This window comes from Dermacentor variabilis, chromosome 1, assembly GCF_050947875.1.
Source record: "Dermacentor variabilis isolate Ectoservices chromosome 1, ASM5094787v1, whole genome shotgun sequence".
NCBI classification, from domain to species: Eukaryota; Metazoa; Arthropoda; class Arachnida; order Ixodida; family Ixodidae; genus Dermacentor; species Dermacentor variabilis.
The window spans coordinates 280,221,590-280,236,358 of NC_134568.1; the positions used below are offsets into that span (position 1 = coordinate 280,221,590).

A 14,769-nucleotide genomic window follows, 5' to 3' on the forward strand; every position below is an offset into this window, starting at 1 on the left:
CAGCCCGACACGACCGCGTTTACATTCATCCCGCCAAGCGGGTTGGGCGAGTCAACCCACTCTTTGCAGGCGACTCGACCCAACTCGCCTCGACGCTCACTATCGGCTCGACCCGCAGACATTTCCACGAACACGACGACCAGTGTTTCGCCCCCGACAAACCAACGCAACCGAAAGCTTTCTTCGCATATATTTGCCTCTTCCTCGGACTGGCTATGCGCTGGCTCCCATCTATGTTTTGTTGAGCCTTGTTGAGTAGACAACTTGCGTCTCTGGGTATGTGCCCCTCCAAGGCAAATCAGTTCTGCGGAATCTCGCAAGGTGGCAGAACGTTCATGAAAGGAAAATTGAAATCCACCTTTGCAACCCGCGTGGGTTTCTCAGAAACAAAGCGTCGTAGTTGAAGAAAAATTCCTCCCGGACCAGGACGAATTTTTCTTCAATTACGAAACTTTCTTTCTGAGAAACCCGTAAGGGGTTCCTTTGTAGCTTCGTGCTACATACGTGTGGATGTCAATCTTCCTTTCATAATTTACATCAGCGTAGCAACACAAAAATGGTTCATATAATAACGAAAGACTTTATCGTATGCACTGTAATGATAACAAACACCGTAACCAACTTACACAGAGACTATACATATACATACTATATGTCAACAGGGAATACAACAAATCTGACTGGAAAAGTAGGAATACACTGCCACAGTACAGTGCTACAAATAGTATAAGCACGCAAGAAAAACATAGATGAGCGCGATTACATACATGTAGGCATGTTTCCTACTTTTAGGATTATGCCCTGAAAAAGCCCATGCATACAGTATAAAAAGCAAATATTATACATAAGCACCCGGCACTGCTGTCTTCGTCTTTCATTCTTTCTGTAATGGCCTTGTTTGCCGATTGAACACTTTTTCCATTGCTCTCACTGGCATTGCCCGCCGCGGTCGCAACATTAACATCTGTGGCTTCATATACAGTCTTCAAAATTCACATTTCGGAATATACACCGTGCTTATAAATCAGCTACAGGACGGTTTGAAGTCACACCCACATGTAATTACGTGTAAAAGAAATGTAATGACGTTTTTATCTGTTCGCGTTCGAATTTATGCTTATGGCACACCTTCGTTGAGCCGCTTTGCAAGAGAAAAATAAATAAAATTGTAACGTAAATCGCTGGTTCGTAAAACCGTAACGAATGCGAAATATATGCCTTCTAATAATGACGCTTATCAGTACGCGGACAATTCTTTCATTCGCGCTTAGACATGTCGTTATGTTCCAAAGCTACCAGTATGAACAAGTCATCAACATTTTTTCCTCTCGCAGTTCATAAGAATTTCTGGAAAACAGATTAGTCAAACGTCAATTAATCCTTTTTGCTGCAGGGTGGCGGACGGATGTCTCAAAACCGGTGATATATGGAGTATTCTCGGGCCACCAAGTGGGTGGACATGTCCTGAGCACTGACCGACTTCAATTCTAGAATTGCAATATGTTTCCTAAAGTTGCGAACTAAAAAAAAATTTGATTTTAGTTATTTACATAGTAACCAATCATTATTGTACATCAAGTGATACCTGTCAGAGATAATGAAAGTGAATTCTTTATTCACTATTAGACTGTTCTATGGCTTTCTTTTGCTTTTGCTTCGGCAATTCATTTAAAACTGATGACCAGTTACATGATGTCTAACGAGCTCTACGTTCAGATAATGCTAAATTAACCATTTGTATGGTATAACTAGATTTCGCAAATGTGCGAAATTGCGTTCATGAAAAACGTACAGGCATCGGCCATTCCGATTGGCATGCCGCCTCACTCATCCAATCCCACCGTGCCGTTGTCAGACGGGAAGAGGACTTGGCACATGGAGGTGCCGCGCCCCAGAGCTTACATGTACTCATCGACCCTGCATCATTCGGTGTATTGACCCCGGCGCTCTCCCTCTACCCATGTATAGATAAACAGAATTTGTGCAACTGTTGCAACGTCTCGCGAAGTAGACCGCAACGTGTGCTATATGTGTGCCTGTCCTCTTGATGCTGTTATCTGTCGAGTAATGTAGGCAGTTACCGTATTATAAATCGGTGATATTTTGTGAAGCTATGACGATTATATTAGTCTTTCTTTTCAACACCGCATTTCGTGTTTCTTCTGTCTTTCTTCCTTTCTTTCTTTTGCACTTAACTGCCTTTGTACTGACAACCTTGATTTTATTTTTGTTCATTCACGAATCCTTTCTAGTGGCTAATAGTTGTTAATTATGCGTTGCGCAAGTACCATTCTGGTGGTTCTTCGTCACTTATATTGATGAAACTGGGATGAGTCGGTCACTTGCGTTGTAACACATAACAGGGCGATGCTATAAGGAGGCCCACGCACGAAACACGACGTGACGAGGACCAGCGCCCGTCCTGCTTACTGCATGTTTGTGTCTCGTTTTCCATAGCACTGTGAACATGTTATTTCATCATCATCATCATCATCTCTTTATGTCCACTGCGGGACGAAGACCTCTTCCAGCGATCTCCTATTACCCTTGTCTTGCATCAGCTGATCGACCCCATTCTACTCGGTAAACATTGGTCCCATGGCACGAAAACATGATGGAAGAAAACTGCATGAAACAGTAAGCAGGGGACACGAAAACTGTACGAAATAAACTTTCAAACTCGCCTGTCAGATAGTTCGGCCACATAGTACACATATTAAAGCGAAGCTTACTTTGCCTTTTCCTTCGACAATTTTTCACTGCTGCTGCTGCTGCTGCTGTGTCCGGCACACCGCATCGGGGGTGGTTCAGAGCGTGTATATATATGGAAGGAGCGTGGCAGAGAAGAAAAGAGACGCAAGGAACTCGTTTGGACCGCACCACGTCGAATGTGCACAATGCCCTCTGGAGCCCCCGGCTCGTCGCCACTTTAGCCTCTCGACAGCTGTAATTATCCGTGACCCTCCTTAATCGCTTACCTTCCTACCAACGTGCAAGTCCAGAGGGACTCAAGGCCTTTTTTTTTTGCACTGTTAGTTTTGCGTGTGCCACCTAGTGATTTCGTGTAAAAGGCGTGATGCCTCTGTTTTATTCGCTATTGCAATTGAAATTAATGTCAGATATTCTTGCGACAGATATAAAGAAGTCGTGAAGTCGCGGTTGTGCTTTTCTTGTGTCTATATATATATGTAAGTCCTGTTTCTTTAAACAAACGTTTAGTTGGAAGTTAGCGCCTGTCCGTCGTACACGTTCTTCTTTTAGTCCGCGTCTTTGTAGCGCTCATTTCTTCAAGTATGTTAAACCAACTCGCCCACATCAAGCTTCTGCTGCCAGAGGGAAGTTAGATAGAATGGAAGAGAGGAGGGGGGAAAGGAGGCAGGGAATGGGTAGAACCGACGCAGCGCGAAACGAGTGAATAACAAACAGCCTTATCACTTTTCGCTCGCAGTTCCCATACGAATACAAGATGGGGGGGGGGGGATAGGGAAAAAGTGACGCGAGAAGGGAAGGAAACGCTGGATAAACTTAGTTTAAGGTAGCGTACGGTACGTTTCTGCTATTTCTGAAAAATAAAACCATGCAAATATGTCTAGCGGACAACTTGCGCAGGGCGTGCAGAAGCAGGGCCGCATTAATTAAAGCGCACCGCAGGGTCTAGCCGACACAACGGAAGCGGTCGCACGTCAAATCAACACTTCTGTGATGGCATTGCTCGAGGTCACGGGCTTGACCGAGGCGGCCGCATTTCGACGGGGGCGAAATAAAAAGCGCTGGCGCATTTCGATTTAGGGACACGTTAAAGAACACCACGGTGCCAAAATTTATCCGTAGTGCGCCACTACGGCTTGCCTCATAATCCGATTGTGGTTTTGGCACGTATAGCCCCATAATATAATTAAAGTTTAATGCTTCTGCCAAATATAAAATATTTCCCAGAACACCGCGCCTGTATGTCCGACAAACGCACCAGTTCGTGCTTTGTTCGCGGCATGCAGTGCTGTCGATATTCGTGAATTCCGGCGCTGTCATGACTCTACTGCAGGCGGATGTTTCCTACGCTACGCGTCTCATTCAACGGCCTGCATCCTGACGGGCGCTACGTGGTCCTCCTAGACATCGTTCCTGTGGACAACAAGCGGTACCGGTACGCGTACCACCGGTCTTCGTGGCTGGTGGCCGGCAAGGCGGACCCTCCGTCGCCGGCGCGCCTCTACGCGCACCCGGACTGTCCCTTCACGGGGGACCAGCTGCGCAAGCAGGTCGTCTCCTTCGAGAAGGTCAAGCTCACCAACAACGAGATGGACAAGCAGGGACACGTGAGTGGTTTCAGGATCAGCGCACTGATATTTGCTATTCCTTTAGTAAATGCGCTTTGCAGCGTTGAGGCACGATCGCGGCCGTTTTTGCAGCCATCATATGGGCGCGGTTGCACAAGTGGCCTTGTGCTAGAAAAGCCCGGAATCGGAGAGGTCGTACGGCTACGATAAGAGCAGTGAGTTTCGGAAACGCCAGTATATGGACAACGCTTGCGTCGACGATATGCGAATCGGATGATGTACAGAACACGTAGTTGCCAATTTGTCTGTAGTCTACATGCATGGTCTGGAACTCCTTTCACTGACGGATTCGCGAGCACGCTTACGGAGTTTCCGCCAAATCCGAGTTCAAGCAATCGAGTAACATGCTGCGCACAAGTTTCTTCATCTTCGTGAGGCATGTATAGTAACCTAAAACTCCACGTGCCGTGTGATCCGTGTTCGTCTCGGGACGTACACGCAATAAAATTCACTGCGTATTTTCCGCTTCAAAGATACTATGTCCAACACCATCCTGAGAACAGGGATAAACGAGCGTGTCAAGTATGTGGCAAGTAGCCTAACGTACTCCATGCTCACTGTAAATGCCCCGGAGCGCTCTGTTCTCCACACTCTTTAACTCGCTCAAGCATCCTGCCATCCCTTCCCTGCACCTGGGAGGGCTGGACTGCTCCACGTGCCGCAAGAGCTACGCCCTACACATAGCTAATGCTGGTGGCCCACATAAAACAATAATAATAATAATATTTGGGGTTTTACGTGCCAAAACCACTTTCTGATTATGAGGCACGCCGTAGTGGAGGACTCCGGAAATTTTGACCACCTGGGGTTCTTTAACGTGCACCTAAATCTAAGCACACGGGTGTTTTCGCATTTCGCCCCCATCGAAATGCGGCCGCCATGGCCGGGATTCGATCCCGCGACCTCGTGCTCACCAGCCCAACACCACAGCCACTGAGCAACCACGGCGGGTCCCACATAAAACACGTCAATGGGTCTAGATGAATGGGCTCAGCAGCACGACCGTCGACCCTCCGCAGTCCGACAGCCACGAGCTAAGAGTTGTCCAGAAATAAAGTTTCTCCTCGTAGGCGTTTTCCGACGTGCTGATGCCCATTCGCCCTGATCTGCCTGGTACAGAACGCGCTTCCATGTCTCATCCGCTCCTCCCCGGATCTGCAACCTCATGTCCATTACTGTCGAACGCCATCAGTTGGAGAGAGATCAATGGAAATGTGCGCTTAAAGTATCAGATACTACAGAATATAGTTGAATGACCGTTATGACGGAATTGACCGAGACTTAAACGGTAAAGCGGCAGAAGCGGCAGAATATACCAACGTTAGCTCAGTTCATAAGCTTTTTTGCCATTATGATGAGCAAAGCATATTTCATCCTCAATGACTATTTGTAGGCACCTGCACCGATCCTGAAGCATAGAGTATACCATTACTGCGATATTAGCTTTATTTGGTGTCAATATACTGGAAGACGAGTTAGAACAGCTGTGTCACTCGATACTGTGGACGAGCCACTGCAATGCGATCTCTCAATTGTTTCTCCAGCCACCACGAATGCCTCACTGTAAAAAAAGAAAGAAAAACCAAAGGAATAAGTGAATATTTCTATTTTTACTACAGAAAAAAATAATGGAAGAAACACAGATTATTTAATTTAAAAAAAGCTATTACTTTCTGTTTATGGTCAAGAACAGAATATTTCTTGATTTCAACTGAATTGGTCCCCACGTGGCAAAGTGAAAATTTGTCATCAGTACTGTGAACGAATTATCCTGAGTTAATATTTGTGCGCAGCTCCACCAGTCACGCAAGTATATAGGCAGGTGGATCTCGTATGCGCGAGCCCCCAACTGTTCTTACTTTCTGAATAATATACACCTGCAATCACGACAAGTCATGCTGGTCAGAGCATGACTATAGAAATTCATAAGAGTGGAGACTTACCCGCCGTGGTTGCTCAGTGGCTATGGTGTTGGGCTGCTGAGCACGAGGTCGCGGGATCGAATCCCGGCCACGGCGGCCGCATTTCGATGGGGGCGAAATGCGAAAACACCCGTGTGCTTAGATTTAGGTGCACGTTAAAGAACCCCAGGTGGTCAAAATTTCCGGAGTCCTCCACTACGGCGTGCCTCATAATCAGAAAGTGGTTTTGGCACGTAAAAACCCCAAATATTATTATTATTAAGAGTGGAGACACTTGGATCTGTCGCAATGCTGCCAACCATAGGGAAATTTACCTAAACTTAGGGACTTTCGAAGTATCACTGCATCCGAAGTATTACTTCGGAACAATTTTCCAAATCTAGGGAAACCTTGCGCTGTGACATGGAGGACAGAAAAAACTTGGAGGCTTGAGAAACCACCGCTGCGACGCCACAATGACCAATACGTGGAACTGCTGATGTGACGACTTGTATTGATTTCAGTGAGCCTAAATTACTTTCATATTGTCATGCGAAGCATGACTTGCGGTCGTACTGCAGTGCAGTGAACGCCTCTCGTCAAGCGAACGACGAAGTGTGGATTGCCTGCCCCCTTTAAATCAATATTTATCTTTAGCCGGCAAAACAAACGTGTGCTGCAATGCCAAAGAAAGCAACACCTGCAAACCTCGGCATACGCGGACACATATCTACCTATAGCGCTGAGCACGACTAGACGGCCGGGGCCCTGCGTAGCCCACTGTGCGATCAAATTTACTGTCCATAGGCAGGGCAACAAATTCGCATTGCACAGTCCCATTGGTCACGTGTTTGGTTGAGTTTTGGCACAGAGGAAAGAAAACAAAAATTTGGACGCGCGTCTACGTGCTTCGCTGCAAAGGTCTTGTAAGCGCATAAACGTCGTGTTGCTAAGTCAGTACATCGCAGCGTAGAGGAAAAATTAATTGCACGTACTTTATATTGGTGTCGTGAAGGGATACACTGTTTTGGCATTAACACATATTCTGTAACCCGGTGCAGTCCGGCGCCAGCTTCCTTACAATTCAAATGAAGTTCCGTGCCAATGTGGGCATGCCACTGCTGTTCAAATTTGTTTTGCAAGTGTAGCGAGTATAAACGTACTGACGTCTTCGTTCCGTGAATGTACAACACATAACAGGGCAGTGCGAAAAAAACAAGGCCGAAGAGGAGTACGTACACAGGCGTTCGTCCTGTGTACGTACCTTTCTTCGTCCTTGTTTTTTCTCGCTGCCCTGTTATGTGTTCAAGAATGCACCAACTAGCCAAAACAAGAACTTTACTGTGAATGTAGCTTCAAGCAGGAGGCTGTGTTGTTAACATGAATAACTCTGGTTAGCACGGCTTGTACTGCAACATAATTTCAGCTTGGGTGCAGCGACTTATTTAAATTTATAAAACGAGCTTGGAAATAAATTGAAACTATAAATTTTTAATCCCTTTGCATAACAAACAAGTAAATATTTACAAAAATCATGGTGACAAACTGAACAAGTGTGGGGGGGGGTGGAGAAGGGAAGAAGGCAGGGAGGTTAACCAGACTGAGTCGAGTTTGCTACCCTACAAGTGGGGAGGGGAATGGGGACGGAAAGAAAGAGAGATACCTTTATCGACAGTAGAAGCTGCAAGAGAGCTTCGCACTCTCGCTCGTACCATCACGTTAAGTTACTGGCATACACCACAGAACTCTAAGTGTCGTTTATACAGCCTCGACCCACCACTGAAACTTAAATTACCAGAAAACCTTTCACGACGTGACGCAACACTGCTGTGTCGGCTGTGGGTAGGAGTAGCATTCACTAACTCCTACAGTTATCGTATTGGAATGGCGGACTCACCAATGTGCGCTAAGTGAAAGTGTGAAGGGACCGTCAGTAATTTTCTGTGCCACTGTTCTCGCTTTGATAACCAACGTCAGACTCTCCAGTGTGTCTTGAATAGACTGGACGACAGGCCATTTACAGAAGCATAAGATCTTGGGAGCCTGGCCTCACAGTTCATTAGCCCAGAAAGCAGTTCGAGCGCTTCTTCACTACCTGAAGGCAACAGACTTGAGTGCCCGACTGTAGACATCCTACACCTAACTTATTGCATGTGAAAGTGTGGTATATGCTCATCAACAATTGTATATTACATAAAAGTTAGGGAAATCTAGGGAATTTTTTTTATAATAGTGAAGGGATAACTGACTTCAGAGGTTGGCAGCACTGATCTGTCATGTAGTGCCCGGTGCCTTGGCAGTGGTTGCATCTCATATGTTCTACGTAGCGTACTTATACGTATGTACAGAGGAGTGCAAAAGTTGCCAGAGTTGCCACTAATTTTTTTTCTTCTCAGCCTAGGCATAAAGGCTGAAATCATGTGTACTCCCCTCGTGCGCCTGCTTGACCAGCGTCTTGCTTTTATACAATTTCACGCTGCACGGCTGTGCTAGAAGAAATTATCTTTTATTTTTTGCACATGTCGTGGTCTCTAGACTTTCGCACTCGACTGTACATGATCTGTTACAACCGCATTCCAGCATTTGACCCTTTCGAACTGCATGAAAGCTGACTTATTACGCCAGTAAACGCTACTCTCCTAATGGAATAAACCATCTAACTTTCGCTGCTGCCAAGGCGGCCCAAATACTGGAAAATACTTTGAAGTCCATGAAGTCGCACTCACGTACGGCGCTCAGGTTTCGCTGCAAAATTCCGAAAGTGCGGCCTTTATTATGGTCGGTATATAATCACCAACATTTTTCTGCCAAATTAAAGAAAACAGGGTTTTTAGACAATAAAAAGATCACCATCAAGCACTCTGTACAGATGGTTAACCAACGAAGCTTAAACGTGCGGCTCCGGTGTTTATTGCCATGGGTTAATCCCGACGGTTCATTAAACGACGGCTTGGTAGGCTGCCGGATCCTCGGTACGCAGTTGCTGCTTGTGCTCGGCTGAACAAGCATGTCCTTGTGCCCGGGATGCAGCATCGGCACGGCGTAGACGAGCTCGTTCCCGTTTCTGCTCGCGGCGTTGCTGATCGAAAGCTGCCTACTCCTCAGGAGTACTTATGACGCGTGGCCTATTCATTTCGGAGCCGCAGAGAAACTGCTGCGCGCGCACTCGGTTGCGATGGAGAGCAACGACGTCACTACTGGCACAGCCAATCGCGTGCCTCTCTTTTTCTTTTTTCGCGCATGCGGTTGCGCCGGAGTTTTCGGCGTACAGGCGACAGACGGACGAATCAGCTAGCCACATACAGCTTCGCTGTAATACGCCAGTCTAAATTGACAGACTAATGGGCTAGTTGGTAATGTGTGCGCTACACATCACATAACAGCCTAAGTGATATAGTATAGCTACAGTGACAGATGCCGATTCCGCCCTTCTTATCAAAGCTGCTTCCATGTTCCTGCACCCGTCCAAGTTCAACAAGCCCCAATGATCACCACTGTTGCAGTTTGCATAAACGAGTTGTAGCCTGCTATGAGAAAGTCACTCATGATATTTTTTCAGCACATATTGTGGCTTATACGAGATAAATCATTACTATTTGTGATTCCCACAGTGATTGAGAGATTTGAAGCACCAGACTGCCTGCTAGTGATCTGTTTCATGAACAAAATCTCTTTCTCTGTTGCAGATCGTATTGAATTCGATGCACAAGTATCAGCCACGTATTCACTTGGTCAAGCTGCGGCCAGACTGCTGTTCAAATCCACCTGTCATAACAGACCTAGAAGCGGAGCAATTTCGCACTTATATCTTCCCAGAAACAGTATTCACCGCTGTCACAGCATATCAAAATCAACTAGTGAGTTGTACTTTCAGTGATCCTTGCTCAGACATACATGCATGCTATAACCACGTTATAATGAATTGCTTTCAGTGTACCATGAAAAGTGCAATATATGAAGTAAATAATTAAACCAGCGAACTAGACGCATACACAGAGACAAGAAGCGCACATGACGATTCCAGCATGGTCCTGTGAACTTTTCTCTGTGTGTGCGTTTAGTTTGCTGGTTTAAATACTTACCATGTACCAAGCCACCCAAGACTTAGCCTTGCAATATACAATATGCAATATACCTGAACCCAATTATAGCGAACATTTACAAGCGTTCGTTACACCGTGTACACGGACTCGTTACCTATAATTGGTCGCAACGCAATTGTAGGTGCAATGCGCAACCGTGCTAAAACACCTTAGCGACCCGACTCTCTCAGCAACGCGCTTAAGAAACGCAGCAATCTGACTATCAAGATACAACAAACAAAAAGGCACGTAAAACCACATAAAACCATGCTAGAAAAAATCCGCCCGCACGCTGCAAGCGGCTTTATGACGATCGCTGTAGCCGCTTGGAGTACGATATATGCAGTGCTCAGTTCGTTATAGCTTTGCATAAATATCGGTAAAGAAGTGCTGTGTGTTCGATATCCTAATTTATTAAACAGGCATACCTTATTCAGGTTTTATCAAACATGTTTCTATAAAATATATATTTCTATCTCTAAAGAACACATATATAAGTAAATAAGAAATCAGTGACACTAGTGCCAAGATTGCAATAAACCGATATATTTTCCGGTACATGATAACGCAAATGTGTACGTTTGAGCATTCGAAAATCAATGCCCCAATACGGTGTTTGAATATGATTCCCCAGTTAATTATCCGCACATCTAATGTTACTACGCAAAGCAGTACATATAATCATGAGGATCCTTCGTACAGCATTTAACAGGCTGATTTTTGCTGAATTAGGTGCTTATGAAGCCCCCATCGACCACCCACGTTATACTCATACATTAGCGGTCAACCGCAGCTCGCGATATAAAAGCAATGCGTGTACAGCGAACAAAATGCGCTTTTCGAGCCAGAGTACAAAAAATTATGAGCTATGGTATCCGATTACCGTATCCTGACATGAAAAGAGAGAATCATCAAACATGTCGCATCAGAGACTACTGTTTCCGGTAACGTTGATGTATTAGTTTTTACTTGCATTTACGTAGCGAAAGGTTGCTTCAAAGACGGGTAGTACCTGGCCATGTAAGCACGAAGGACGCTCTACTTCTGACTAGAAGCGATACTTAGATTTTGTAATGAATTTTTCCGCATCTTGTAACAACCGCCATAGAGCTTAGAACCATTGGCAAGCGACTTGACGTTGTACTGTTTCTCATAGCTGAAGTAGGGGCCCTCGCACCACAGTAAATGTAGTCCATGGATACGTTGATCCAGCGTTAAGCATCTGGCTGTTTAACGGTGTACCGGAACTCTCGCTCTGTTGTGTTAGCCATTTGTACAAATAGCTCTATCTCTTGTGTGCTCTTTTTCAGATAACCAAACTCAAGATAGACAGCAATCCATTCGCCAAGGGCTTTAGAGATTCATCAAGGCTAACAGACCTAGAAGGGTAAGCCGCATGAAAATCACTGCAGAGGGTCGCGCCCCCGCACCCCTCGCCGTTCGCCCTCGTCACTGCGTTCTTTCTTTTCTTTTTTTCTAGGGCGGGGCTTTTCCTCGTCTCCTCAAAGACGGCAGCCTATTTCTTTCCCAGTACTCAGAGTTCATCCAATCACTTTGAGACAATGTTTCACCTATAAGCTAAATGAAGTTTACTATTACACTACTGCCTCCAACACTTTGCCACAATGAGACCTATCAAAGATGCAAAATGCCAAAACGCGACACCTCCCTCATTCCTGCAATAAATTTCACCTCGCGACAAGCTTATAACAAGTTCATAAAAAATATTAAGAAAAATAATTAAAAATTAAATTATGGGGTTTTACGTGCCAAAACCACTTTCCGATTATGAGGCACGCCGTAGTGGGGGACTCCGGAAATTTGGACCACCTGAGGTTCTTTAACGTGAAGTGAAGTTTATTCTTTTTTTCAAGGAAAAGAGGGGACCGGGACAAAAGGCGGTAAGACCTGACGAGGCCCCAAATCGTCGTGCACCTTAATCTAAGTACACGGGTGTTTTCGCATTTCGCCCCCATCGAAATGCGGCCGCCGTGGCCGGGATTCGATCCCGCGACCTCGTGCTTAGCAGCCCAACACCATAGCCACTAAGCAACCACGGTGGGTAAGAAAAATCATTGAAATTGTGTCATAATTAACATGATGAATATAGCGAAAAAACAGATGAGAAAAAAAAAAGGAAGCACGCACGGGCAAGTAGGAACGAGTGCTCTTTGTGACAAAATCAATAAGCTTGTTTATGAGAACTGAGTTTCTCTACACCGGACAAAATTCAAATATGTGACTGCCTTAAACGGCTCGATTTAGGCCACAACCGGTACTTCGTTCTCATGGACACAGCGCCTCATTCGCTGGTCATAAATTTAGTCCCCGTTCGGCTTCGCGACTTCTGCTAAAACCAACATTTTGGGAAACGCTCTACAATGTGCTCTGACAAGCTTCCGCACTGTTGTGCCATGTTGTCCTTGTCCGCGTGTATCCGATTACCAGCAATGCATAGCACCATTGATCCCTTCGCCTAAGCAGGCACGACCAGTGTTTTTCTTCGTTTGTTTTGTGGTTCCTACGTTGATCGCTGTGCTTGGCCCCCATAAGGAATGTGCTTCTCATTTATTCTTTTTTTGTTTCAGGGAATCTGTGGAGACTTTACTTCGAGAACATGCTTTTCGACACTCGCCCTTCAGGGCTTTTATGACTGGAGATTTACCACCTGAGCACCAATTTCTCGCCACTGCAGGTGGTACGTAATCCCCCTTTGCCTATCGCGTGCATTCATAAGTGACAACTATGCGGTCGACAAAGTTGTGGCTCTTATCCCAACAGTTCTGAAAAGTTTTGAAGCTAGTGCACCGAATCCAGCCAAAAAGAAAAAAAAAGAATGAAGAGGGAAATGGAATGTCGCTAACCGCTATAGGCTAAACCATAACTAAAACAAGAAAGAAAGAAAAAGCAGATGCAACGCGCATGTTGAATCTATGTGAAGGTTTCCTAAAGCGGTTAATTAAGCATACTATGCATACAACTGTCTTCATTGAGATTCTACGCAACATGTAACATCATATATGTTAAAGGGCCCCTGAAACGGTTCGGATAAATTTTGTAGACGCGTAGGGTACAGTGCTCGCGAAAAGACTGAGACCGACTCTGACCGCGGAGCTCTTGTCAAAATGGAGCACGTTGTAACACAAGCAGACGACGCTTGCTGTGTGCCGGAAGTGCTTAAGTGTAGTGAGAAATTGCTTTTGTGCATTCTCTTCCTGTTACTTTTTTTTATAGAAACAAATTAACTAGCATTCCAACTATTACGAGCATCATTTGTTCACCATAAAGTCGGAAAAATTATCGATGACGCGCCCTGGGCAGCCAATCAGATAGCTCGCCCTACTGACGTCAATTGGGTGATTTACGTCATATGGGTAGGGGCGGCTGAAAATTCCGCCGAGCAGTGTGCTGCCATCGGCAACGTTGCACATCTTTAAAACCTTAGAATAAATTACACGCTTTACGCGGAGCACTTAGATGCGTCAATTAATGATCAGAAGGTCTTACTCTAACGACTCAGTACGTTTGTAAAACATCGCCAAAATCGTTTCGGGGTCTCTGGGGTCTTACGTACCAAAACCACGATCTGATTATGAGGCACGCCATTTTGGCCACTATAGTGTTTCTTTGACGTGCACCTAACGCACGCTGCACAGGCGTTTTTACATTCCGCCCCATCGGAACGTAGCCACCGCGATCGGACGCACGACCTCGAGCTCAGCAGCGCAACACCATAGCCTATTTCATGCACCGCACGGATCACAACTTTAATGCGATGTTTATGTACCGCACTGTTCGCGATCTTTGACGAAATGAAAACAGTACGACAGCAGTTCATGGGAACGCACAGGATACGTCGACGCAGCGATTTCACCAGGATGAAGGCGATGTTTGATTATTGAGGGAACTGAGTGCTGGGGAGAGGTGTAGTACAACTTATGCAGAGGGAGGCACGTCGCCGAAGACAGTGGTAAGGTTGACTATCAATCGCCCATTCAATTCCCGCGTCTGTGGCTATGGAACGTATTCTCGGACGATCACTTTCGGCGATATTATCATGCTATCCCTCTCGCATGACGTAGTGCTCAACCGGTCAATCAGCTTACCTGGTTTTGCTCAGACAGCCAATAAGCGTGCACCGAAAGCGATAACGCCGAAAGTGACCGTCCCCTGTACGCACGCACGTGTTCTTGCATACACACGACGTGACACACACGAGCACGAGTACGTACGCGTGCGATTGAGGCTTAATGCTTGCAGCATGGGCTATCTTGCTACGCTGGCCGTGGCTGTATAGGCGGGATTTAGAGTGGGTTACCCGAGACTTGCAATCCACTAAAAGTTGTTGCAAAGATTTTCGCGAAATCCTGTCAGAGTGAAAGCTCGTCCGCATACGCGTGGCCCAGCTTGAACTCTGTCGCCGTGGTTATAAAGTTTACCCACGTAAAC

The 14,769-nt window shown here is 45.8% G+C and overlaps 1 protein-coding gene across 3 annotated transcripts in view; it reads left to right on the plus strand.

Moving 5' to 3' along the window:
- The window catches only part of LOC142565624 (T-box transcription factor TBX20-like), a 200,036-nt gene that overhangs the window by 177,141 nt on the left and 8,126 nt on the right, over positions 1-14,769 (plus strand). For all 3 annotated transcript variants that reach the window (XM_075676278.1, XM_075676275.1, XM_075676276.1), the window contains exons 3-6: positions 4,043-4,316; positions 9,925-10,095; positions 11,631-11,707; positions 12,909-13,018. In XM_075676278.1, coding sequence (XP_075532393.1) covers positions 4,043-4,316; positions 9,925-10,095; positions 11,631-11,707; positions 12,909-13,018 — 632 coding nt within the window. The remainder of the gene's footprint in view (positions 1-4,042; positions 4,317-9,924; positions 10,096-11,630; positions 11,708-12,908; positions 13,019-14,769) is intronic.